The following is a 23,511-nucleotide window of genomic DNA, read 5'->3' on the forward strand; positions in this document are numbered from 1 at the left end:
ACCTTGTGGGTCTCCGGGATTGAATTCAAATTTGAAGTTTTATAAATTATCAGATACACCTGCCTAGGGGCCAATGATTTAAACATTCTTCAATTTAGTTTTTAAGGCGTGTGTGTGTGTGTGTGTGTGTGTGTGTGTGTGTGTGTCTCAAACAAGTGGTACTGGGAACTTCTTGAATGGACAAGGTTTCTGCTCTTTTGAGGCTTCTTTGATTCCTTAGCCCAGGACTGGAACTAGAATTCTCTATGCCTAGACCGACTTCTAATTTATTGACTATTCTGTTGCTTCTGCAGCTCCCCAATGCTGGGATACAGACATGAGGCATTTCTAGACTCAGCTAGAGACTGCTTGGATGGCTAAGGAAAATTCCACTTTATGTGAGGCATCCCTTCTAAATTCCTAAAGCATAAGTTTCTAGCAACTCTCACTCCTTGGCTCCTCCCCAGAACAGTGACATCGTTATGAAATGATTAACCACTAGCCCTGGTTTCTGTAGACTCCACTTTTCATTATGCACGTGGGAGTGAGGCAGTCCTCACATAGCTGTAAATTCCACAGGAATGAAGTAATTGTAACCTGCCTTTAAAATTCCTCTTCCCCTTTTAGTTCATGGGAACCAAGGGCAGCGGCTGCTTAAAAATAACAATTTGGCTAATTGTTCTCTCGATGTTTTCGAACTCCTTAACACTTAACTCCTTAACACTTGTCTCTATTAAAGCATGAAATTCTTTTGTAAAGGGAATTAGCTTTCCTTGAACTTAAGGAAGAGGCAAAGCAGGTATGAGTGGGTGGGGTTCTGACACCAATCCAGACCACAGTTGTCAAAACAGACATTTGTTCCTTGAGGGTCTGGATCACTTTGGCCAGTTTTCCCCTGGAGTGGGTAAAATTCTAAAATCCCAGAATTATATTACTGGCTCCTTGCGTCAATAGAAAAAGTCTCGTCTCAGGTTCTCAAAGGTCCCTTCCTCGGCTTCATTTGGAACTTGCCGCAAGAGCCACAGACGCGAAAGTGGCAGAGACCTCAGCACGAAAAGAAACCCCAGAGGCACAGGATCCACACAGCTCCGCTTTGGCGATAAAAATACGTCACAAGTCCAAAGCACCTACCCAGGTTCGGAGCATGCGCAGAATGACCGCTGGCCACCCAAGAACCGGGCAAGGGCGGGCGGGGAGAGTCTTTTAAACAGAGGCCACAGTCTGGAAAAGATTCGGCTTTTTCGTCTGCGGAGATTCTTGGCCGAGGATGCTCGGATTTAAGCTTGTGAGGCGAAACCATACAAGCTGTTGCCTTGTCCCCCCCACTAAAGCACATTTCCGTTTTCAACCACACACTTCCGGTCCGCCCGCAGGTTCCGGTCCCGCCCCTTACTTCCGGTCTCCTTAGGTTCCGCTGCGGCCGGCTTTTTTCGTCCGCTGTAGCTGGTTCCGCCGCGCTCCAGGTGAGGGGACGCGGGATTAGCCGGCGCGCCTGCCTGTGAAGGCGCCGCTGCGGCTGGGGGTTGCCACTGTACTTACTGCATGCGCCTCGTGGTTTGTTTCGCTGTGGGCCGGGTGGGCTGGGACCGCAGCTGTCCCACCCGGCACCCAGAGGCCCCTGTCCCGGCGCGCTGCGGGTCGTGGCCGCCGCCTTCGCATCCGGCCTTCTCACCTGATCCCAAAGCTCCCCACATCCTAGAATGTTAATGTGTCCCCCGGCCTCATTCCTCCCTCTTGCTGGATCTTCCTCGCCCTCCTCACGCGTGGGTTGTCGAAGGCGTCCTAGGGCAGCTTGTTTCTGGGTCTCTGCCTACCTAAGGATGCTCTCCTGGGCTCGTCCTAGCTGCATCCCCCGCACGGCTAGTGCTGCCCGGTGCCCAGACCCAGAGCCCAACACTGCACACTCACTTTTTCCTGGCCCGATGAGAAGTTCTCACGGTTACGTTTGAAATTGCCGCCTTTAGCTGCTTTTAGTTATGCGGTGTTGGGCGAGTCGCTGTGACTTACTTTGCAGATTTCTAATCTGTACAGTGAGGTCAGTTGTTAGTTCAAGATTGTGAAGATTAAATTAGTTACGGTGCTTAACATGCTCTTCTCTCACCACTGCCGTTCTTTTAGCTCCTTGCAGCTTGTAAAGTGCTGTCAGGTGTTATAGCTTACCAAAATGTACATAGCAATTGAGTCATCTTAGGGATCAGCAGGCTGAAGGCCAGAGGTAAGAATTTTCTAGGCGAAGCCAACACAGGATGTTAGGCAGAACTCAAATTTAAATATATGTCGATTATATAATCCCATAAAAATGTGCTCTTAGAGTTTGATTGCACCCCCCCACCCCCATTGGGGGATTAATGTGATAAGATATTAGGATTGTATGAGGAAAAAAAAGTATAAAAATGCTCATGCTTTTATGTTCTGCATGATTCTCAGTAGTGATGAGATGAGATTCAAAACTTAAAAAAAAAAAGTTTAAGAACTTAAGCAATAAAAGTTGGTATAACCTTTGTTTTCTATGCCCAGCTTTTTTGGGCATTTGTCAACTTACAGTATGGCATAAGTTCTTTACCAAATCCTGCTCTCTCTTAAGTAAATGGAGCCCACGCCATTGGCAGATTTTTCTAAAGCTGGTGGCATGGAAGAGCCTGGAGCAGTAGCATGCTCAGACTTGAGCGTGCTTCAGAAATGATGGAGTAGGACGAGTTCAGATGTACATTATTAGGTCTGTTCCCTTTACCTCTCCTGGCACTTCCAAGAAGTCTTTATCAAGGCTGGTCGGTGCTCTTGGCTGGGAGTCGCTCCTTGAGAACACTTTCATGGTCCCCAAGCTCTGTTCTGCTCACCACAGCACAGATGAGCACAGCACAGCCAAATGCCTTCCCAACTCTTAAGAAGACATTCCCATTTCTGTGTCTTACAGAAAAACGACATGGAAACTACTTCAGTTTGACCCACATGCCTTTTTAATTCAAGGTCATAACACTTCCTGGGGCAGGTTCAGCCTAAAGTGGCATTTGTTGTCCTAAATTGGCTCGCTTGCTGTATATTTTCTGCAGATCCTTATTAACATGTGACTAAGTGTAAATGTGGGTCTAAAAGGAAACTCATAAGCCACTGTGAATCTGGGTTTGTCACTCTTTCCTAATGAGCACGGTAACAGACTTTTCAAGTTAGGATTTTGCAAATTGTCAATTAAACTTGACCTTCTCTCCCAGTTGATTGTGATGATTGCATGAACAGTAAATCAGCTGTTTCATCACGAAATGCCAGTACTCAGTTCTCAGACCTATGAAGGAAGTGAGCTTTACAAATGTTGAAAGCTTTATGGGACAAGCAGCCCACATTTAGTTGTTAGGGAGAATAGCAGCTGCCATGTGTGGTTGACTCTATATGATCAGATTTCTAAACAAAACAATTTGATGCTTTACCTCCCGTAGATCCACTTTCGAGTTAGGCGGTTGTGATGTGATGGGTATAGAGTGTGGTGAGTTTTAGTCAGAAAACCCACACTGCTTATGTGCTTGTGGGTAGATGATGTAATTACTTCCTTAATGGGAAGATAATATTCTTATCAGACACTTTTATTAGGTAAGATGATCTTTGTACATCTGGTCAATTCATAAACTAAAAAACACATAATGGTGTATTATCTGGGACTGCCTGGAACATAATCAGTGGCCAGCTTTAAATGTATTTAGTTGAGATGTGCACAGTTTACCAGGTACTTTGTGAGGTAGCAATGCTAATGGACTTACTCTTCCCAAGAGCCTGAAGGTGCAGATAGTCTTCCTCTGTTTGACAGAGGAGGAAGGCGTGTGCTAAAAGCAAGATAGTCACATAGTCAGTGCGGATCTGGGATCTGAGCACAGGGAGTTTGCTCTGGGTTCAGGGCTCCTCTGAGTGCCTTTCTAATGTTTGTTGAGCGTGGGTGTCTGTTTGGAGGGGCTTGCCTCCAGCATAGACCCAGCCAAGCAGAGCAGGAGTGGGTAGGTGGCTCCGTGTTCTGTAGTTGAGCAAGAGGAAGAATCTAAAAGAGTGCTAGGACGTACTAACTCTAAGCCGAAGTGAGTAGGAAACTGTAACGGGTAGGATTCTGGGAGCACTGCTCTGAGGACAGGCGGCCACCTCCACCATCAGACTGTACAGCAGAGTTCAGGCTGCACATCTCAAGTTTGTGTTCGACCTGTCAGTTTTCATTCCTTCATGCACATGCCTGTCTCCTAGGCGTTTCGTTCTGACGGAAAGCTACTGCTTCACATGCTTGAAGAATGGCGCTCCCCATCATCGTAAAGTGGGGTGGCCAGGAGTACTCGGTGACTACACTCTCAGAAGACGACACTGTGCTGGACCTCAAGCAGTTCCTCAAGACCCTTACGGGAGTGCTCCCAGAGCGCCAGAAACTCCTGGGGCTCAAGGTTAAAGGTAACCCCTACTTCACGGTTCCTACACTGTTGGTTACTACTTTTCACGTTTGCTCTTATAAAAAAAAGAAAGAAACTTAAAAAAAAAAAGTTTCCTAAACTTATTTCAGTGGTAAAAATAAGAATAATGAACAGTTAGTTGAAAGTACCACTACTGTTTGGATGAATTTGTTTCCCCTGACAGTTGGTATTTGCTTGTTAAGGCTTTGACACAGAAAGCCCAGATGAGACTCATTTATTTCAGGCATCTGCACTTTGCCTTTCATTATGCCTTGGCCCTTGTGTTCTTTGCAAACTGTCTCCCCTTTTTCAGAAGTGGAGATTGTAGTTTATTGCTGTTGTTCCTGTCTAGCTGACGTGTATCTTTTATATCATTGACAGGTGAGTTTGCAGTAATAGAAAGTCTGTAACTTAGTCTTCAAGGTGTCTAGAACAACGCCATCTCTTTCTTGAGCAATAAAGCATGGGTTGCTTTTGCTTAGGTAATAGACTAACGTGCCAGATAGGACGCAGGGACACAAGCCTTGTGTTACTTGTGACTTACTGTGATACTACTGAATATGCTACACACACATTTAGTAGTAGTGATTTTTTTTTTTTAAATGTAAGAAAGAAACAAACGCGAAACTACCAGACCTATCAATGTTTGGCTTTTATGTAATGGAATAGTGAAATCAGCATCTGAACATTAGTGAGAAAACAGTCATTTGCTTGTATTGTAGGCAAACCTGCAGAAAATGATGTTAAGCTTGGAGCTCTCAAACTGAAACCAAATACTAAAATCATGATGATGGGAACTCGTGAGGAGAGCTTGGTAAATGTTTACTTTTGTTACCGTCTGCCCCTTTGGAGGTGTTAGGATGTACACTACACTGTTACAGCATCGCTTTAACTGTAGCAAAACTTTCCATCTAATGCTCAGTGAAAAAGAACTGCATGGTGAATGTGGTATTAACTCAGCAGAGCTAAGTAATTTTTTTATTTTTTTATTTTTTATTTTTTTAGTTAGTTGTAACCTGTGTGGTAAAATTTACCATGGCAGATCTTCCCAGGGGACATACAGACCAAGTAGTTAGCAGTGGAGATTTTCCCACAGTGTGTGCTGGAGCTCAGATTGCCAATATGTGTTTGTTACGGTGAAACACAACTTTCTTCTCTTAATAGGAAGACGTCTTATGTCCTCCCCCTGACAATGATGATGTCATCAATGACTTCGAAATTGAAGATGAAGTAGTTGAAGTAGAAAATAGGTAAGTGCTTTTGGCATTCAAAGACATTGCCATGTGAGGAGAGAGGGGAATGTCATCTGGTCTTACCGTTTCTCTTAGGGAAGAAAACTTACTGAAGATCTCTCGCAGAGTCAAGGAGTACAAGGTGGAAGTGCTGAACCCGCCCAGGGAAGGGAAGAAGCTCCTGGTACTGGATGTTGATTACACTTTATTTGGTGAGTCAGCTACGGTGCTCCAATTGTTCTTTTACCCAGAACAGTTTTGGGTTTTGCCCCAGTAACTCAGTGTGCGCATGAAGTGTTTGAAAACTTCCCTTATTCTTATAAAAGGAAATCATTCATTTAGGAAATACAGATAAGCAAACAAAGGCATTACCTATAATTTAAGAGCAAAAGATGGCATATTTAATATTTTGATGTCTTCTAAAAAGTGTGTTTATATGTACATCGTTTGTTGTCATTTGTTATGAATTAAATACATACCGTGCTGGCTAGTCTTTATGCCAACTTCATTCCACCCGAAGTTATCTAGGAAGAAGCAATCTTACTAAGAAAAATGTTTCCATACAGTTGGCCTGTAGGCAACCCTGTGGTGCCTCTTCTTGACTGATGATTATTGATGTGGGGGCGCCCATTTACTGAGGGTGGTGCCTCCCCTCGCCTGGTGGTCCTAGGTGCTATCAGAAGACAGGCTGAATAAGCTCTGGGAGCAAAGCAGTAAGTAGCATCCTCCATGGCTCCTGCTTTAGTTCCTGCCTACAGGTTCCTGCCTAGAATTCCTGCCTCTCCATTGAAGACTGTGACCTGAGAGCTATAGAGCCTTTTGGTCCTGGTGTCTTATCAAAGCAGTAGAAACACCAACTAAGCCACATACCTAAAAATATTTGTGTACACTAATACGTTTTTGTGGGGCACAAGATATGGATGTGTCATAATTTAACCAACTCAACCCTGATTAACACTTATGAGGACTATTTTTTAAAAGTCTTCTATTTTACCCTTGTTTTTTGTTTAAATATATCCCACATCAATAATCATCAATCAAGAAAAGGCACCACAGGGTTGCCTACAGGCCAACTGTATGGAAACATTTTCCTTAATAAGATTCCTTCTTCCTAGATAACTTTGGGTGGAATGAAGTTGGCATAAAAACTAGCCAGCACGGTATGTACTTAATTCATAACAAATAACAACAACAAAAAAGGACATACGTATAAACACACTTTTTAAAAGACATCAAAATATTAAATGTGGTCATTAAATTTAAAATTACTTATGTCACTTGAAAAAGAAAGGCATTATTTTATCCTCTGGTATTGGGAATAAGTAATTTCTGATACTAGAATTTTCTAGTAACCCTAGATGTTAAATGTGTTGTAACCTAATGTGCACCTTGCTTAAGAATTAAAAAACTGGTTATACTTGTTGTGCAGTGAAGTTGATTCCTCAGGATGAGTGTGTGTGAGTGTGCGGACTCACTTATTATTTGTTATTGTAAATACTATTCAAACTAGGTGAGGAAAAATGCATAGCAGATCATGGAAGCCTGAATTTTCCGTGTTGCTCTTTGCATGTTACACAGAATTGATGCACGGAAGCTGCAGCCCAAGGGCATTAAATCCTGTGCTTTGCAAAACATGTGCTTGTCCTCAGTGTCAAGTGATTTGCAGTTGTGTGTATTGTGTCTCAAAAACTACTCTTTATAGTCATTTTACTCTATAGTACTTCCCTGACAATAAACTAATGATTGTTTGTATGATCCGCTTTCTTTTAGATCATAGGTCTTGTGCAGAGACTGGGGTAGAGTTAATGAGACCCTATCTTCATGAATTTCTAACATCTGCATATGAAGATTATGACATTGTTATTTGGTGTAAGCCTAATTTTTTTTTTTATTAGATTTCCATGGAACTAAGAATGTAACTTAGTATTATTCTACTGTGGGAAACATGACTTTAAAAGACTTGTTTCAATGTGAAAGTTTTTTAAAGTAAATTTCTAAAACAATGTTTGACTTTCTTATGTCATTATATGAAGTATACATGTATTTGCCTAATAGCAATGAGATAGGTGAGTCTAGGACAAGAATAGGCCATGGTATTAGAGTAAAAGTACTTAATTATGTGTGTTTGTAGTACTGGAGGTTGAACTACGTACTTTGTGCCTGCATGAGACACATTCTGCTACTGAACTATGTTTCTAGCCCTTAATCCTTAATGCTTTCCTCCCTCTCCCTCACTCTAGTTTCAAAATATTTGGAGACATACACTCTTCTAAAAATAATCTTAGTGAGCCGGGCGTGGTGGCGCACGCCTTTAATCCCAGCACTCGGGAGGCAGAGGCGGGCGGATCGCTGTGAGTTCAAGGCCAGCCTGGTCTACAAAGTGAGTCTAGGACAGCCAAGGCTAACACAGAGAAACCCTGTCTCGAAAAACAAAAAAAAAACAAAAAAAAAAAAAAAAAAAAAAAAATCTTAGTGGTGGACAGAAATAAAGAACTGTGAATTGCTTCAGGAGAAGTTAGTACACGACAGAAGCAGGCCTCCTGATGCTGAGGTCTGGACATTGGAGGCCATGCAGACCCATGATACACCATGAGTTTGCTGCAGAGTAGAAACTTGCTGTACCACGGAGGTCATGCTTTGAGTTTGCTTGACACTTGTCATCCCATTTCAAGTTAAATGAAGCAATGCATTGATTTATTTATCATAAACAACTGAACTTACTTTTTGGCAACTTCAAATCAGAGAGTGACCATGTATGGAATAAGACCCCGTCAAGTATAAAAGTATGTGGGAGGCATTTGATGAGTAGCCAAAAAGGTGCAGTCTGTAAGCTTCCTTTGTACGTTCCCTGTGATCCAGAGCATTTCCCTTTTTCATTGACACTGGGTATACAACTGTTTAAAAACATGGTCAACGTGTGGCGGTTTCATTGTCCAATTTGGGAGAAGAGAGCTCGCTTGTTCTCGCTTGTTCGCTCTCGTGCGGGCGCTCTCTCTCTCTCTCTCTCTCTCTCTCTCTCTCTCTCTCTCTCTCTCTCTCTTTCTCTCTCTCTCTCTGCATTCTGACTTAACATTGGAAAAAAAGAAAAATCCTCTAAATGTTAATTAAGTTAGACTTAAACATTTAGACAATCTTTATGTCATATATTTAAAATAAGGTATTGCTAAATTTTTTTATGGTTGTAGGTTGAAAGGGGGTACTTCACTTTAGTGCTAACTAAATACACAAGGATATTAATTGTGTCCTTTGTAAAATCAGGCAGGTCATTTAATTTCTATGAACCTCATGTTCTTTACCTAGAAGTCGTAACTTGACTTGTATTTTAGGTTGATGACAAGAATAGATGTAACAGTATAGTAACTAGCACTGTCACTAACGTACAGCGATTGCTTAACAATGAACAATTAGTTTACTCCATGTGTCTCCTGTGTTTCATCTGGAAATTGCATGTACAGAACAGGTACTAGTTAACTTTTTCTTATGATTGTTTTCATTGTAAATGTGATACACTAAATTTACCGTTTTACTGACTAATTCTGCATGCAAAGTATAAGTTGAGACCAGGAGATTGTGCAAAGATTGAAGCTTGTGTCTGTTGGAGCAGTATGTAATGTAGAGGGATTTTTTATGCTTTTAAGATGCTGGGCTTAATGAGCTTAATTTGCCAAGACTGACAAAGTACACATAGGCATTAGTCCTGGCTGGCCTTCCACACAGACTGCTGACACAAACCATTAGTTTACTTAATGCTGATACTACATGTGGTTATGTGTGGCCTGGATCCGATGCCAGGGAGACTTAAGAACCACACATGTCAAACTTGGTTTGGAATGAATAAAGAATAGTGACAGGGCTGATTGAAAGGACTTGGGGTTTTAGTATCACGATTATCTCTGTCTTAAAATAAGTGGTTTAAGTTATATTCTTAAAAAAAAAATACACTAAAGTAGGTTTATTAGGGTCCATTAATTGTGAAGTTTTTAAAGTTGTGGTATTGCTTAAAAAGCTTATTTATTCAAAAAGAAAAAAATTTTAAATGAAACTCAAACTTTTCATATGTATTGTATTATTCCTCATGTTTTAGCTGCAACAAATATGAAGTGGATTGAAGCTAAAATGAAAGTAAGTGTTAGAAACAAGTCATTTCACAATGTTTTGAAATCACGTTTGACAGATCAGAGGTTCTAGAATTGAAATCAATTTCATTTGACTGGCTGTCTTTTAGTAGATATGGAAAGGCAGTTCTGGGAGTAGAGGTGTGTGTGAGCCTGGTTAGTGGTGGAGTGCTCTGACTGCCTAAGCTGTTTTCAAGGAGAAGCTAAGCTCCCTTTTCCCTCCCTTATATTCCTGTAATGTTTGCTTTGCCCTTTACTCTCCTGCGTGACACTGAGCAGGTGATTTGTTTCTAGAAATGGCCACTTAGGAATGAATCCACTTCCGGTTTATTCACTGACACAGTTCAGCAGAACAAATACTTTTCCTGTTGTGTAACAAAACGTGGCTGTCGTTACTGCAGAAAATTGGCATTTTGAGAAATTGCAGCGAGAATGTTCAGAAGCCTGAGGACTTCCACATTTGTATTTTAACCTCATGAACATTTGTGTTACAGGAACTGGGAGTGAGCACCAATGCCAATTATAAGATCACCTTCATGCTGGACAGCGCTGCTATGATAACTGTGCATACCCCGAGGAGAGGGCTCATCGACGTAAGGGCGCCTGTTACGCTTGTTCAGGATGAGGGTATCTTTAGTGAACTTTTGTATTTAAACTGACAGAAAGAAAACTAGAAAGAATTTATAATTTGATCTGAACAGGTAATAAAATGATAGTTGAATTTTGACAAAGAAATTGTATTTAAAAGATTTGCAGCAGTCAGAAGACAGGCAGATCTTTTTGAGTTCAAGACCAAGCGTGGTCTAAATAGTGAGTTCTAGGCCAGTGAGGGCTACATAATGAGACCCTTTCTCAAAAAATTAAATTATTAGTTAAATTTTTAAAAAATGAATTGTAATGGTACAAGTAGGGCTATCAAGAAAGACACTATGTCAAGGCTATGATAATGGCAGTGAAATATTGTCAGATACAGTAGAAGAACATGGAATATTACTAAGTATGTTGAAAACAAACCACAAGTACTCACTGCTGTCTAGAAGGAACTTGTGTATTATAATATAGGCATCAGGCTACATGCATACTCATAGAAAATAGCAGCAGGACATCAGAGAAGGGCTTTAAAAATGAGGACATTTAACATGGTCTACTTCTCAAGTGACTGCCTCTACAAGGCCCTGCAAAAGGCACCCTTAGAGAGATGAGGGAAGTGTCATTCCTGCATTTGAAAACAAGAGGAATGGAGAGCATTCAGCCTGCTTGGAGCAGTCCTGGGTGATGTCACTGGTAATGTAGACAGAGTGGCCTAAGAGTGTGAGGACTTGTTCAGGGCAAGAACTACAGCATACGAGGAGAGAGGCATAGTTATGGCCTAGCATACCTTCTACAGTCTAAGCTCAGGAAACGCTAAGCACAGCAGGGCTGTAACTGGGACCTCAAACACCAGCTAACTGCCAGGGGCTAGGAGTGAAGAGCTTGGGTTGTGTGTGTGGTGCAGCCCACTTACTCCACTGATGGAGCAGAGTGGTTAAGGACTCAAGTAAAAGGAGTATCAACATGGCGTCTGCGGGCCAGTGGGAATGGTTCTCAGCCTTTGTTTAGTCTAGGATTCCCCTCAGCTTTGTGGTGAATTTCCTGAGGCTGACTTAAAAATGAAAGCAAGCCTCAGATAAGTGATTTAGACTGTATAGTTGCTACATAGTTTTGAGTCTTCCTCTGTGTTTTTCTGCAGTTTCAGATTACTATGTGGTCAGCAGTACTAGTACAGCCATTTTTTAAAAGTAGTCCATGTTTGGGGGGGTGGGGGTGGGAACAAGGTGTGTTAGGCTTAATTTCCAAGAAGATGTGGGATTTCATCTTGTTCAGTCCTGGTGTCTGAACAGTCTTGTCAGACCTTCTGAGACAAGTTCCCTGCAAACCCCAGGGTCAGGCTGACTGTGTCAGCTTCCTCTATTTCTGCCTCAAGAATTGGGCAGTTTTGTTTCAAGAATAAACAGCTAGTAGAAAATAATTTAGGTGAAAAAAGTTTAGCAAAATTAAAATAGTATTCCTAGGGAAGAAAAATACTTCTTCCTGTGACGTTGAGGAGGAATCAAGGAACCAGGGACAGCTCTTCTCCCCTGGCTGCCTGTTGATCTCATGTCACTGACTGGAATTCCTCCCACTAACTAAGAAGCAGCTGCTTTTTAACAATTGGTGTGTTTAAGGCATTTTCTGAATGGTTTATTCATTTGTATTTACTCTTCAAAGTAGAAGTCAGGGTTGTAGCTAGTGAGCACTTGTTCCAGGACAGCAGTTCTCAGTGTGTGGGCCGCGGCCTCTTTCAGGTTCTTCAAATGATCCTTGCACAGGGCTTGCTCGAGAGCACTGGAAAAGGCAGACATCTCCGTTATAGTTCATCACAGTACAAAGTTACAGTTATGAAGTAGCTGCAAAAATAATTTTATGGTTGGGGTCACCACAACATGAGGAACTGTATTAAAGGGCCATGGCCCGAGGGAGGGTGAGAGCCAGTGTCCTAGGAAGATACTTCCTACCTCATGCAGAGCTGTGACCCTTTTCTAGAGGAGCATTGCTATCAGTTTTCGTTGTGTGAGACTTTTAGAAACCATGTCAGTGTCAGCGGATGTATCTGTATAGAGTTTTGTCCCGTTGTAGTCCTAGACTAGAGATTCTGAAACAAAACTAGGAATTAAAATCTGGTGCTTTTGAAGTTCATGGATCCAATGCCCTAGGAATCAGGCACTGGTGCTGGTGATTCAAAGACAAAAAATCAGCTGGCTACATTGGTAACCGCTTGTGTTCCCTGTACTCAGGAGGTTGAGTCTGGAGGAATATGAGGCCAACCGGGCTGCAGAATGAGACTCTTAAGTGACAAAAACAAAGAAACCCCACAAACAAACAAACAAACAAACAAAAAACCCATGATTTTTATTTCGTAATAAGATACCTAAATTACTAACTCACGAGCCCAGTGTGGTTTTCGTCACTTAGATGTTCCTAGTCCAAAAGGACTTGAGAAAGGTAGGTATTTATTAGCCCAGGAAATACCTCCATTTTTTTTCTTTTGCCCAGAATCTTCATGTGAAAGTTATGGAAAGTGTTATAGTAGGGTCAGGTGAATTAGACATGCACAAAATGGTGAGCAGTATAGGCTTGCATGGTGCCCGGTGCCCAGCCATTGTAGCCCTCCAGGTCGGAGGGAACTTGCTGTGCTTTTAGGATGTGGTAAGCTATGAATACATACTGAGTTAAACACAAACCTTTATTTTAAGGTGAAGCCTCTTGGTGTCATTTGGGGAAAGTTTTCTGAGTTCTACAGCAAGAAAAACACCATTATGTTTGATGACATAGGAAGAAATTTTCTAATGAATCCACAAAATGGACTGAAGGTAAGTCAGTTTACTTGCTTTAGGCTCATGTAAGCTGAGCTGTGGAGTGTCATCAAGTTTTGGATGATATTTCAGTTAATAATGGACAGCGAGTGTTAGCCCAGGTCCTGTAAGATAACAGCTGAAAATGTCCTGTTGCCTAATGTTTTTTTACCGTGCCATGACTTATGTAGAGACTTATAGTCGCCTGTGGTATTTAGTACAGTAACATGAGGTTTGGTGGCCTGGGAGCAGTGGGCTACACCGCTGGGCTTCGGCAGACAGTAAGATAGAGAGTGTATTCTGTGATGTTCAAACAGTGGTTGCAATCCGCCTCGTGTATCTCAGGAAAGGAAGTGGTAAGTGGTACATGACGACGCACACACCATCCCACAGACTATTTATTGTTATGTGTGACTGTTTGCCAGGATGAATGTATATTTGTCTCTTACACACCAGAAGTCAGAAGAGTGTATCACATCACTGACCTGGAGTTACAAATGGTTGTGAACCACCTTGTGAGTGCTGGGAACTAAACATGGCTCCTCTGCAAGAACAGCTAGTGTTCTTACCTACTGAGCCATCTGCCCCAGCCCCCCTGTGCTTACAGTCTCATGCTCACGAGCAAATGGAGTTTAAATATTTTTTGGGAAGTTCAAATGAAAATGAATGCTGCCTTTTGCACTGTGTCCTTCGTTAGGCAGCCTGCTTGAATGTTTAGTCTTAGCTGGCTCTGTGGGAGCAGCCTGGTCTTACTGACACTGACTTGCAACAGCAGAAGTGAAGTCGGGTGTTTTGTTAGGAGTGTACACCTTAAGAGTTGCTGGCCAGCTGGCCCTAGGAACGCTTTCGTTTTTCTTCTTTTAAACTGAAACTAATAAGGGTTTTGTGATTTCTGTGAGTCAAGTGCAGATCTTAGAATTATCAGGTGCCAGAGATAGTAGGAACCACATGCAACTTGTCCCATTTCTTAAGAAACAATCCTAGGATGAAAAGTTAAGGCTTGCTCAGAATTGTGTAAACAGTGGGTGTTTGACAGAATTTGCACAGGATCTATTTGATTTAGTTCCTGGGTTAGTGATAATCTTAGCACAAGTCCATGAAATCTGTGTAGGAGCTAGACACATTTCACCCTGCAGTGGAGAACATTGGAGCTTGGATTCTTCTCATGCCTGTGGCTACTAATGCAGCCGTGTGGTGTGAACACAGAGGCTCTGTGACAGCAGTGAGGATGTCTCCATGTGAAGTGGAAATCCTGGTACTAAGCCTTTTTCCTCCCTCTGTCTTGAACTTCTTAGCCAGCTAGGTTCTGGATAAAGACAAGGGACAGGAACTTGTAGAAAGTAGGCCCTTAGAGCCTTTATAAATTATTGAGTTGTTCTTAGTGTGTAGTGAGTGTGTGTCAGAATGGTGGTGCAAGCCCTGGATTTTAGCCCAGATTCAGCTTGTTGGCTTGGAAGAGAAGTGAAGCAAGTGTGTTTACTTTGTACTCTTGTCTTCTGTCTTTTAATATTCTGAAACAAACCCCAAACCTATATTTGATTTAAAATTAATTTTAAGCCGGGCATGGTGGCACATGCCTTTAATCCCAGCACTTGGGAGGCAGGCAGAGGCAGAGGCAGGTAGATCTCTAAGCCAAGGCTACATGGAGAAACCCTCTCTCTAACCACCCCCCCAAATGTGTCAAATTAAATAACTCATAATTATGGTCAAGATTCAGTCTCACATTTATCTGTTTTCCTGACTTACAGTTTTTTGAAGTAATGCTTTTTAAATGAAATATTAATATTATAAAATATATCAAACCTTATAATTTGGGAAAACATGCTGACAGATGTTTTTATGGAAGCTCATCTTTATAGATAAATAACATAGTGCAATGTTTATGGCAAAATGCGGTGGAAAACTGGCATAAATATGTAATAATCTCAGCTATGTAGAAGGGCATAGTGGGGCCTGCATGACGGCAGTTCCATCCTCAGGGTACGCATGGTGGAGGGAGAGAACTGACTCCTTGTGGCACCCGCGCCATGGCGGTACCGAGTCAAGGGCGAGGGACTGCGGATTTCTCTCTCTCTCTCTCTCTCTCTCTCTCTCTCTCTCTCTCTCTCTCTCTCTCTCTCTCTCTCTCTCGTCAAGGGCGAGGGACTGCGGATTTCTCTCTCTCTCTCTCTCTCTCACACACACACACACTCTCTCTCTCTCTCTCTCTCTCTCTCTCTCTCTCTCTCTCTCTCTCTCTCTCTCCTTCGTGCTAGGTGAGCAGCAGCAGCTTTTATTCATTGTCCAAAGAGCCGCCTTATAGGCAACAAAGCAGGAATGCCACTCGCAGGTGAAATCCCTCAAGAGGTGTTTGCGCACAGGAGGAAATGTCCCGAGGAGGGGAGGGGTGCGTTCTCAGAGCAGTAAACATGACTAGCTAACCAACATAAACACAGACACAGAAGCTGCTAGAAACAGGACGTGAAACAGCAAGACAGGCAGGCAGCCCAGTTGGGCCTGGTTCCTACAACTCCTGAAAACTCCTCTGGCCTCTGCATGTGCACATGGCACACACAGGCATATACCGAATAAACAAAGTAGAGAAAGCTCAGAGAGGAGTGCTGAGTAGAGATAACCCCACTGTGCTTAGGACATGCTCCAGTCTGGGTTGGTTCAGTACAGAGTAGATGGTGTAAATGATATCAAGTTAATGGAAGCCACTCAGATGACAGAAGGAAGTAAAGTGTGACCAGTGCTGCAGGGTAGGATGCAGCACTGGAGGAGGCTGTCGTGTCAGGTTAGCCTGGAGGGAGAATAGGTGGAAGAGCTAAAATTATACCCTAGACCTCTTATCTTCTAAGCTTGGGTGGTATGAAAGTCGCTTGGACTGGTATTCTAGCCTAGTCACTGACTGAGATGATGTAGTAGCACAAGCCTTTGTTAGCTGTCCTGCCGCAGCACAAGATGTGGTGAAGTCTGTTCGTTTTCTGACAGATAAGGCCTTTCATGAAAGCTCATCTAAACCGTGACAAAGACAAGGAGCTGGTGAAGCTCACTCAGTACCTCAAGGAGATAGCCAAGCTCGACGACTTCCTGGAGCTGAACCACAAGTACTGGGAAAGGTTAGTGCTAACTGCGCCGTTTGCTGTTTATACCAACAAGTGGGAACATGTTAGCAGTGCCAACTGTGCTCTTAATTTTTTATGAAAAGTGGGGAAATTCTAAAATATTCTTTTTAACCTACTGCCATCCCTTCAAAGGTATTTGCTCTAACCCTAACTTGCTCTTAAACCCACATTCCTTCAGGTCTTTAATATTCTAGTAGTGTGAACTTGAGAGGCTGGCAAGTCACTTAGTGACAATTACCAGGTCACCCTCGGGATGGCCTGCTCTTGCCACCTTGATTCTTTAAGGCAGAAGGTCTCTGTGATGCCTGTGCTGGCTTCACATTATAGTCCTCCTGCCTCAGCATCCCAGCTGCTGGAGTCAGACGCATGCAGCACATGGGAATGACTAGGAGTTGATTTTACTGTCACTATAAGTTGTGTCAGGGTGGCATAGTTTAAAACCACAAGGAACTTCTGTGTATAGCAGCAGAAATAGAAGAAAAGCAGTTGCTCATGACTTTTGTGTAGAGTCTTCTGGTCTCTTTTTCTACGTATGGCCATGGAAAACCCCACTCTAAATTGCAACCAACATCAGTATGATGCAGCTGAGAAAACTTGGAGCCATAGAAGGGTGTATGCTCTACAAGTAAGGCTACTTTTATCAGAACTTTAAATATCTGATCCCAGTGTGAGCTCCAGAAGAAGTTGCCAGGGCACTTTGCTTCCTCAAATGCCACTCTTGGCTTTTTACTCTGACACGGAGCTTCTTAGTGATGTCTAACGACCTTTTGGGAAAATGGGTGGTGCAACTGAGTCATGCAGATAAGTGATACGCAGCACCCACACAGACAGGGCAGTTTTCACCGTAAAACCCATCTGTTCCCCACTTCTGTCTCCACACTGCTATGATAGTAGCCTCTGTGTAAGAAAGGGTTGGCAGTTTTAATTTAGTAGTAGATCCTATTGAATAATACGAGGAAAGAGTTGATCACTTTCTGTAGTGCTGGCCATTGAATCTAGAGCCATATGCTTCCTATGCAGCCACTGTACCTCTGAGCTACAGCTTTCTCCTCTACACTCTTGACCAGAGTCCTTTTAGTGTGTGTGTGTGTGTGTGTGTGTGTGTGTATTGATATGGTATGTGTGCGTGTGTGCATGTGTATGGCTCCCTTTAGTATCATTTATCCCACTATATTTATATAGGAAAAAATAAGATCTTTAGATAAAGTCTGAGTTAGTTAGAAATCACAATACTATTTAACATTGGAAGGTAGGCATATGGTGGTAACTGATGCTTGCAACCTCCAAAGGCTAATTGTGAATCTGAGCAGCCTGAATTGGCAGTTACTTAACCTTTGAGCCTGTGAAATAGGAAGACCATAGCATTCAACAATTCAGAGTAATTACTAAGTGTACTCATCTTGCAAGGCTTACCCTTGAAATAAGTTCTTTGGTAGGAAAGGCAGGTTGTTTTCATGAGTTTAGCCTGACCTGGTTTTGACATATTTATCTCATTTCTTGCAGGTATCTATCAAAGAAGCAAGGGCAGTAGTTACAGTTACACTCACAGTTGGAGATCCTTGGATGTTTGTTTCTTTGCTAGGCATTACCATGACTGTGCTGGACACTGAAGCAGATGCCAGGCTGCCTAGCTGTGGTCTTCCAATACTTTGTAAATTTAATTTTGTATTTTTTTTTGAAGATCATAACTAAGTGTTAAAAAGAAAGTTCTTTCTTCCCTCTATTGTTAATTTACTTTTGAAGAAAATGTTTTCTGGTATTGATTATTGAGGTGTTTTCTAAACCCTCTAAAAATAGGAAAAAGAAAGGTGGAGAAAAGTATATCTACCAGTGTCATCTTGTGACTTTGGAAATGAGTTTTGTCTTATGCTCTTATGTTTTTGTCTCCTTGTATAATCAGCTGCCTGAGTCTGAGACCAAATCTGTCTTCAAACTAGCTAGTGCTTTCCCCCTTAAAACCAAAAGCAAAGCCAAAAAGCCCAAACCAGCTTTTAAGAAATAACCCGGTTTGTTATGCTGAGAACTCCCAAGAGTTGTTCTTCCGTGTTGCAGAGTTCCTCCTCTGCAGTCCACCTGGAAGATCTTGGAGCTGGAGTTGTGTCACTGCTCTTCAAGAACGAAGGGCATCTGCGTGATAAGGACTGCCCTCGATGACAACAGGGCATCAAGCAGACTGAAATAGCACTACAGGACGAGAGGATGGTTTTTTTGGTGGCTAACTAGAAACACTTCCGCCTAAACCATAGTTGTGAACACAGCTTACCGCAGTAGTAAAAAGGCACTTTCTCCAACTCCACTCTCAGAAGCATGGATAGCATTTCTGCCTACTCCAGCTGTGTGTTGTTGCTAACTACTAACACCGTTGCAGCAGACATATCTAGCCATGAGATTAAAGATACCTGTTACTTGCAATGCTCACGCCTGCAGATATGTAATGTGACTGCTCTTTTGTGTTGACAGTATTGCTTTATACAGTTCTTGTATCGAAGGGAATTGCTCCTTTTAAATGAACGGTGTACATTGTTCTTATGGGACTATTTCAGTGGTGTAAATAATAAATATCTTTTCATAAAACATTGGTTATCTGTTCTGTAATGTCTCAAGTACATTACCTCTTTGTCAAGTCCCCGACCATGTTCAAGCAAGGACCCCTGGGTAGGAAGTGTGAGCCTGACATTCAGAGGCAGAAAGAATCAGAGTTGGAGGTCAGCTGCAGCTGTGATCTTAAAATAAGTGTGCAGTTGTACACATTCAAATTGGCTTTAGTGACAAATTAGATAGCCATGCTTAATGAAAATAATTTATTAAAATGTTTCTTTAATGTCTGGGAATTTGTTTAAAAAGTAATTAAGGGCCAATATAATTTTAAAGTGTGTGTGTGTGTGTGTGTGTGTGTGTGTGTGTGTGTGTGTGTGTGTGTGTGAATGTTTATGTGGGTATATGTGGAGGCTAGAAGTTGACAGGACATCTCTCTTGATAGCTCTTCACTTTACTTGAAGCAGGGTCTCTTGCTGAACCAGGTAGAATGAATCTAAGCCAGTTTGCCAGGTGGTTCCCTATCTCCATCCCCGAGTGCTGGGATTACAGACATCTGTCTTGTGTGTAGGTGCTAGGGAATCTGAACTCTGCTCCTCGGTACTCAGGTGGCAAGCTTCACCCACTGAGACATCTCCAGCTCCCTTCCCTGCATCTGAACACAGGTCCTCACGTTTATATGGAGCCCCTTTTACCCACTCAGCCATTGCCCCAGCCCTAGACTAGAACATTTAATTTAAGAGCTTTTAAGGCTTGTTTCATTTTTCTCATGTAATTATAGTTTATTATTCCAAATAGTAATGGAGAAGGAAGGGCTCCATATTTATTTTCTATCTTTCTATCTATCGTTCTTTTATTGGTTTTTCTAGACAGAGTTTCCTTGTGTGTAACTCTGGCTGTCCTGGACTTGCTTTGTAGACCAGGCTGACCTTGAACTCACAGTGATCCACCTGCCTCTGCTGGGATGACATGTGTGCGCCACCAAGCCTGACTGGGCTTCATCTTTAAAGTGAGCTGAACTTGAAAGATAAGTTATTAACATAGGTCGGGGGAAAAAAAAAGACTTCTAAAATCTACGTTAAACCCCACAACTCTACAGCTAGCCAGGTGGGCTTTCCATGTGCATTTCCTACCAGCAGAGGGCACCCAAACCAAAGTACTAGCCAGTTTGTTATTAACCACCTGCCGTTTGGGATCACGGGCTTTGTGTGATTAATAAATTCCACAGGATATGAGGCCCTTTTTACCTTTTAACTCTTGAGACTTAAGGCAAAGACTCATTTCTGTGACATACAACGGACCACTCAATGGTGTATCTGGTAGAACTCACTTCTACCAGAAATAATTCCAAGATTAAAATAGTTCATATCTAGTGCTGTATATTTAGCCTGACAACTACATAACATCATGAAACCTTACATTCGAAGAATGGTTTGAGATCCAGGACCCTCTGTGTTTGCATTAGCCAGCACTGTGGGCTGTTGAATGTTATCTACCATAACATTCAGCCCTATAGGGGAGACAGCAGGTGAGCAACAAGCAAGCGAAGCATGTTCCATTATGGGGGGTGAGCTAGTTTTCTTCTGTAGGGGTAGAACTATGCAGAGGCGAGAGACTAGGGGGGAAAAAAGATTGCTTAGATAGTGTCATTTAGTTGTTAATGAAATATTACTCTGGGGGGCCAGGCATGGTGGTGTACACCTTTAATCCCAGCACTCGGGAGGCAGATCACTGTGATCACTTTGTAGACGAGGCCAGCCTGGTCTACAAAGCCAGTCCAGGACAGCCAAGGCTACACAGAAAAACCTTGTCTCAAAAAACCAAAAATAAATAAATAAATAAAATAAATAAAATAATTTAAAAAAATATTACTTTGGCTCTCAAGGCACCCTCCCAACTCATGCTTGGAAGACTTGCATCCCAGCAGGGAATCCATTGGACTACAAGGACACTGACCTCATAAATAAATAGATCCATGGGTTTTGCTACAGAAGCGAATTCTGTCTCCTGCCTACCCAGGTAAACAGCTTTCTCTACCATGTCTCTGTCAAATGCCTAAGAGAAATAAGTCAACTGGCCATTTGATGAAACCTCCAGTTAAACTAAACCTTTCCTTCTTGTAAGTTGTTTGTCTCAGGTATCTTGTCACCATGACACAACACTAACATACACACCATGAATAGCAAATAAGCATATTGAAGATTTTTCTCTTATCAGGTCATCACCAGAACTCTCTCATGGTACAGATGATAATAACAGTTTCCACATAAGTATTTGTACATCAAAATTTAAGAGGTGCCTTTGAACATTAGGTGCTTAGCTGTTTAATAATATCTAATTTAATAAGATTAATTTAGTAAAATATAGTAAAAATAACTAATTTAGTAAGAATCTAATTTTTAGATGCTGAGTGTTTGTTATCTACAGTAGCTTTGGGGGAAACTATGTGGGTCTTAGTGTAGCTGTTGAGTATTTTGAACTTAAAAGAGAACTTTTAGATTCTTAGATTGACCTAAGACTTAACAACAGATCGGTACATTAGAAGAGGAAGGAGAGATGACTCTCAGACCTGCAGGCTAGACACGCATCACTAGGAATGCCTGTTCCGGCCTTTGTAGAATATGGTACTATCAAGACTCCTTCAACAAAACAAAGCAACAACAAAACCTCCCACAAAACTTAGAAGCCTTTCAATACAGTAGGTGTTGCCCTTACTCCTCCTCTTCCTCCTTCACCCCTTCAATCATCTACTCCTCTTTCTCCTTTTTGACATGAATGTGTGGTGTTAGCCTGTTCTATAGTCTTGACTCTGTTTCCTAGCGTAGGGATTATAAATGGGCTTCCACGTCTGCCTGGCATTGTCTCGGTGTTGGGGATGCAAACTGGTTCCCACCACACCCGCTGAGCCACATCATTTTTAACTCTGGTGAAAAGGCCAAATCTACTTCATTTTGATTTAGGCCACCATGTTGAGCCTTCACTTTTGGTTTCCCAGAAAGGATCATTACATTTCTCAAAAAAAGCCTCAGAAAAGGGCAAGCAATTAGCCACTGCCCCAACATCTGGCCTGGGGCTAAACTAGATATGAGGTGACCATTTCTTCCCCAAGGTCGGAACCAATCAGGAACATACAAGTACCTCTTATTATGAGCCGAACCGATCCTAACAAAGGTCGAAATCCCATAACTGGCTTTAAAAGAACACTGCAATCTTCTCCTCTCGTGGTCTCCATTTTGTTTGAGTGGTTGGCCCCTGCGTGTGGGCTGCTTCTGCAGAGTGATTGCTCTTTGCTTTTGCTCTGGGGTCTTTCTTTAGTGATTCTTGGACCCTTACATCTGGAAGTAAGCAAGCACTTCTCAAATGCTGAGCTTAAAGAAGTTTCCTGATATAAATTGTTAACTTATTTAAAATATGGATTCAGGGCTGGTGAGACGACTCAGCGAGTTAAGGCACTTGCCACCAAGCTTAACCACCTGAGTTTGGTCCCTGGGATTCTACATGGCAGAAGGGGAAAACCTCTGACAAGAGGTTATCCCCTGACCTCTACATGCACACCATGGTGTGCGTACTCTCTCTAAATAAAAATCTAATAAAGATGCTTATTCCCTTTGAAAAGAATGAAAAGTTGGCTATTGTTCTGTTTTGAGATCTAGTGATGCTGTGGTAGCCCAGGCTAGCCCCAAAGGTGAGAGATCTTCCCACCTCAGGCTTCTGGGTGTTGGGATCAGTTGGGCCCAGAAGAAAGTCCTCTCCCCCAGATTCTGGAACCCCCTACCAAAGGAGCCACTCCTTAGCACTGCCTGAAGGGACAAATGGCTGTGTGTGTGTGTGTGTGTGTGTGTGTGTGTGTCTGCGTGTGGTGCCTATTAGCATAACAAACGCATGCTGGCCTCGGGACAGCATGAAAGGACCCTATGGCTCTCAGCTCTTCTCACCCTGCCCCCTACTCTAAGCTCCAGCTCACAGGCTTCCCTTCTCCAGCTTCTCATTTCGATATAACCCTACGGTTTTTGGGGCCACGTACTCTGTTTTGCCTTTCTTCTCTTTTCTCCCTCTCTCCTCTCATGGTCCACTCCAGACTCCTGGCCAAGTTCAGTTTATTATTTTCTCTCCTGAGTCTGGAATCTTGCAGATGCATCTGGCTGTACTCACCCTCACATCTACAATTAAAAACCTCCCCAGCCGTACCTCCGATCAGTCGGGCGCAGCCTGGGTTTATACAGGGTCATAGGCACACACCACTGTGCTGCCTAGAACCTACGGCTTTTTAGCACGGTCAATTAACAATAATAACATAAACCTTACAAATTCCCAAACCACAAGTTACTAAGCCTCAGAGATGTTCTTGTAGGTCTACACATCTGCAACAAGCACCTGTCAAACCAGTGTGTGTAACCTGGATAAGGAAGACTAAACTGATGACTTTTCAGAGGCATGTGGGCCATTAGAGTGAGAATGTTTGCATCTCTCTCTGTCTCTGTCTCTGTCTCTGTCTCTGTCTCTCTCTCTCTCTCTCTCTCTGTCTCTCTCTCTCTCTCTCTCTCTCTCTCTCTCTCTCTCTCTCACACACATGTGGTGTATGTGTGTGTGTGTAGGCTAGAGGTTGGTGTTGGATGTCTTTGATCACTGTATGCCTTATTTACCCAGGCAGTGTCTCTCAGTTGAACTCACAGCTCCTAGACACAGACTAGTCTGGCTGGCGGGTTGCTCTGAGGATCCTGTCTTGGCCTTCAGACCATGGGAATTAGAGGCAGGTC

The 23,511-nt window shown here is 42.6% G+C and overlaps 1 protein-coding gene and 1 long non-coding RNA gene across 5 annotated transcripts in view; one reads left to right on the forward strand and one right to left on the reverse strand.

Moving 5' to 3' along the window:
• LOC311586991 overlaps positions 1–1,369 on the reverse strand; it is a 37,982-nt gene extending 36,613 nt beyond the window's left edge. Inside the window, exon 1 of one of the 4 annotated variants that reach the window (XR_014775724.1) lies at positions 1,111–1,369. This is a non-coding gene — a long non-coding RNA (uncharacterized lncRNA). The remainder of the gene's footprint in view (positions 1–1,110) is intronic. The other 3 variants (XR_014775725.1, XR_014775726.1, XR_014775727.1) reach the window with 3 other exon arrangements.
• On the forward strand, positions 1,363–18,793 carry UBLCP1 (ubiquitin like domain containing CTD phosphatase 1). Its single transcript, XM_084763360.1, has 11 exons — positions 1,363–1,442; positions 4,198–4,395; positions 5,117–5,208; positions 5,559–5,644; positions 5,723–5,838; positions 7,397–7,495; positions 9,711–9,748; positions 10,236–10,334; positions 13,014–13,130; positions 16,086–16,213; positions 17,723–18,793. The coding sequence occupies exons 2-11, from the start codon at positions 4,242–4,244 to the stop codon at positions 17,748–17,750; spliced, it is 957 nt and encodes a 318-aa protein (XP_084619486.1). The 5' UTR covers positions 1,363–1,442; positions 4,198–4,241; the 3' UTR covers positions 17,751–18,793.
• The last annotated feature ends 4,718 nt before the right edge of the window (positions 18,794–23,511 follow it).

The sequence above is a fragment of the Acomys minous genome (assembly GCF_964271855.1).
Source record: "Acomys minous genome assembly, chromosome: 16".
NCBI classification, from domain to species: domain Eukaryota; kingdom Metazoa; phylum Chordata; class Mammalia; order Rodentia; family Muridae; genus Acomys; species Acomys minous.

What these genes read in the sequence shown, in the direction of transcription:
- UBLCP1 (XM_084763360.1), top strand. Translation starts at nt 4,242, where the DNA reads ATGGCGCTCCCCATCATCGTAAAGTGGGGTGGCCAGGAGTACTCGGTG. An exon ending in CCTGGGGCTCAAGGTTAAAG is followed by an intron (nt 4,396 to 5,116) that starts GTAACCCCTACT and finishes CTTGTATTGTAG; the next exon opens with GCAAACCTGCAGAAAATGAT. An exon ending in TTATGACATTGTTATTTGGT is followed by an intron (nt 7,496 to 9,710) that starts GTAAGCCTAATT and finishes CTCATGTTTTAG; the next exon opens with CTGCAACAAATATGAAGTGG.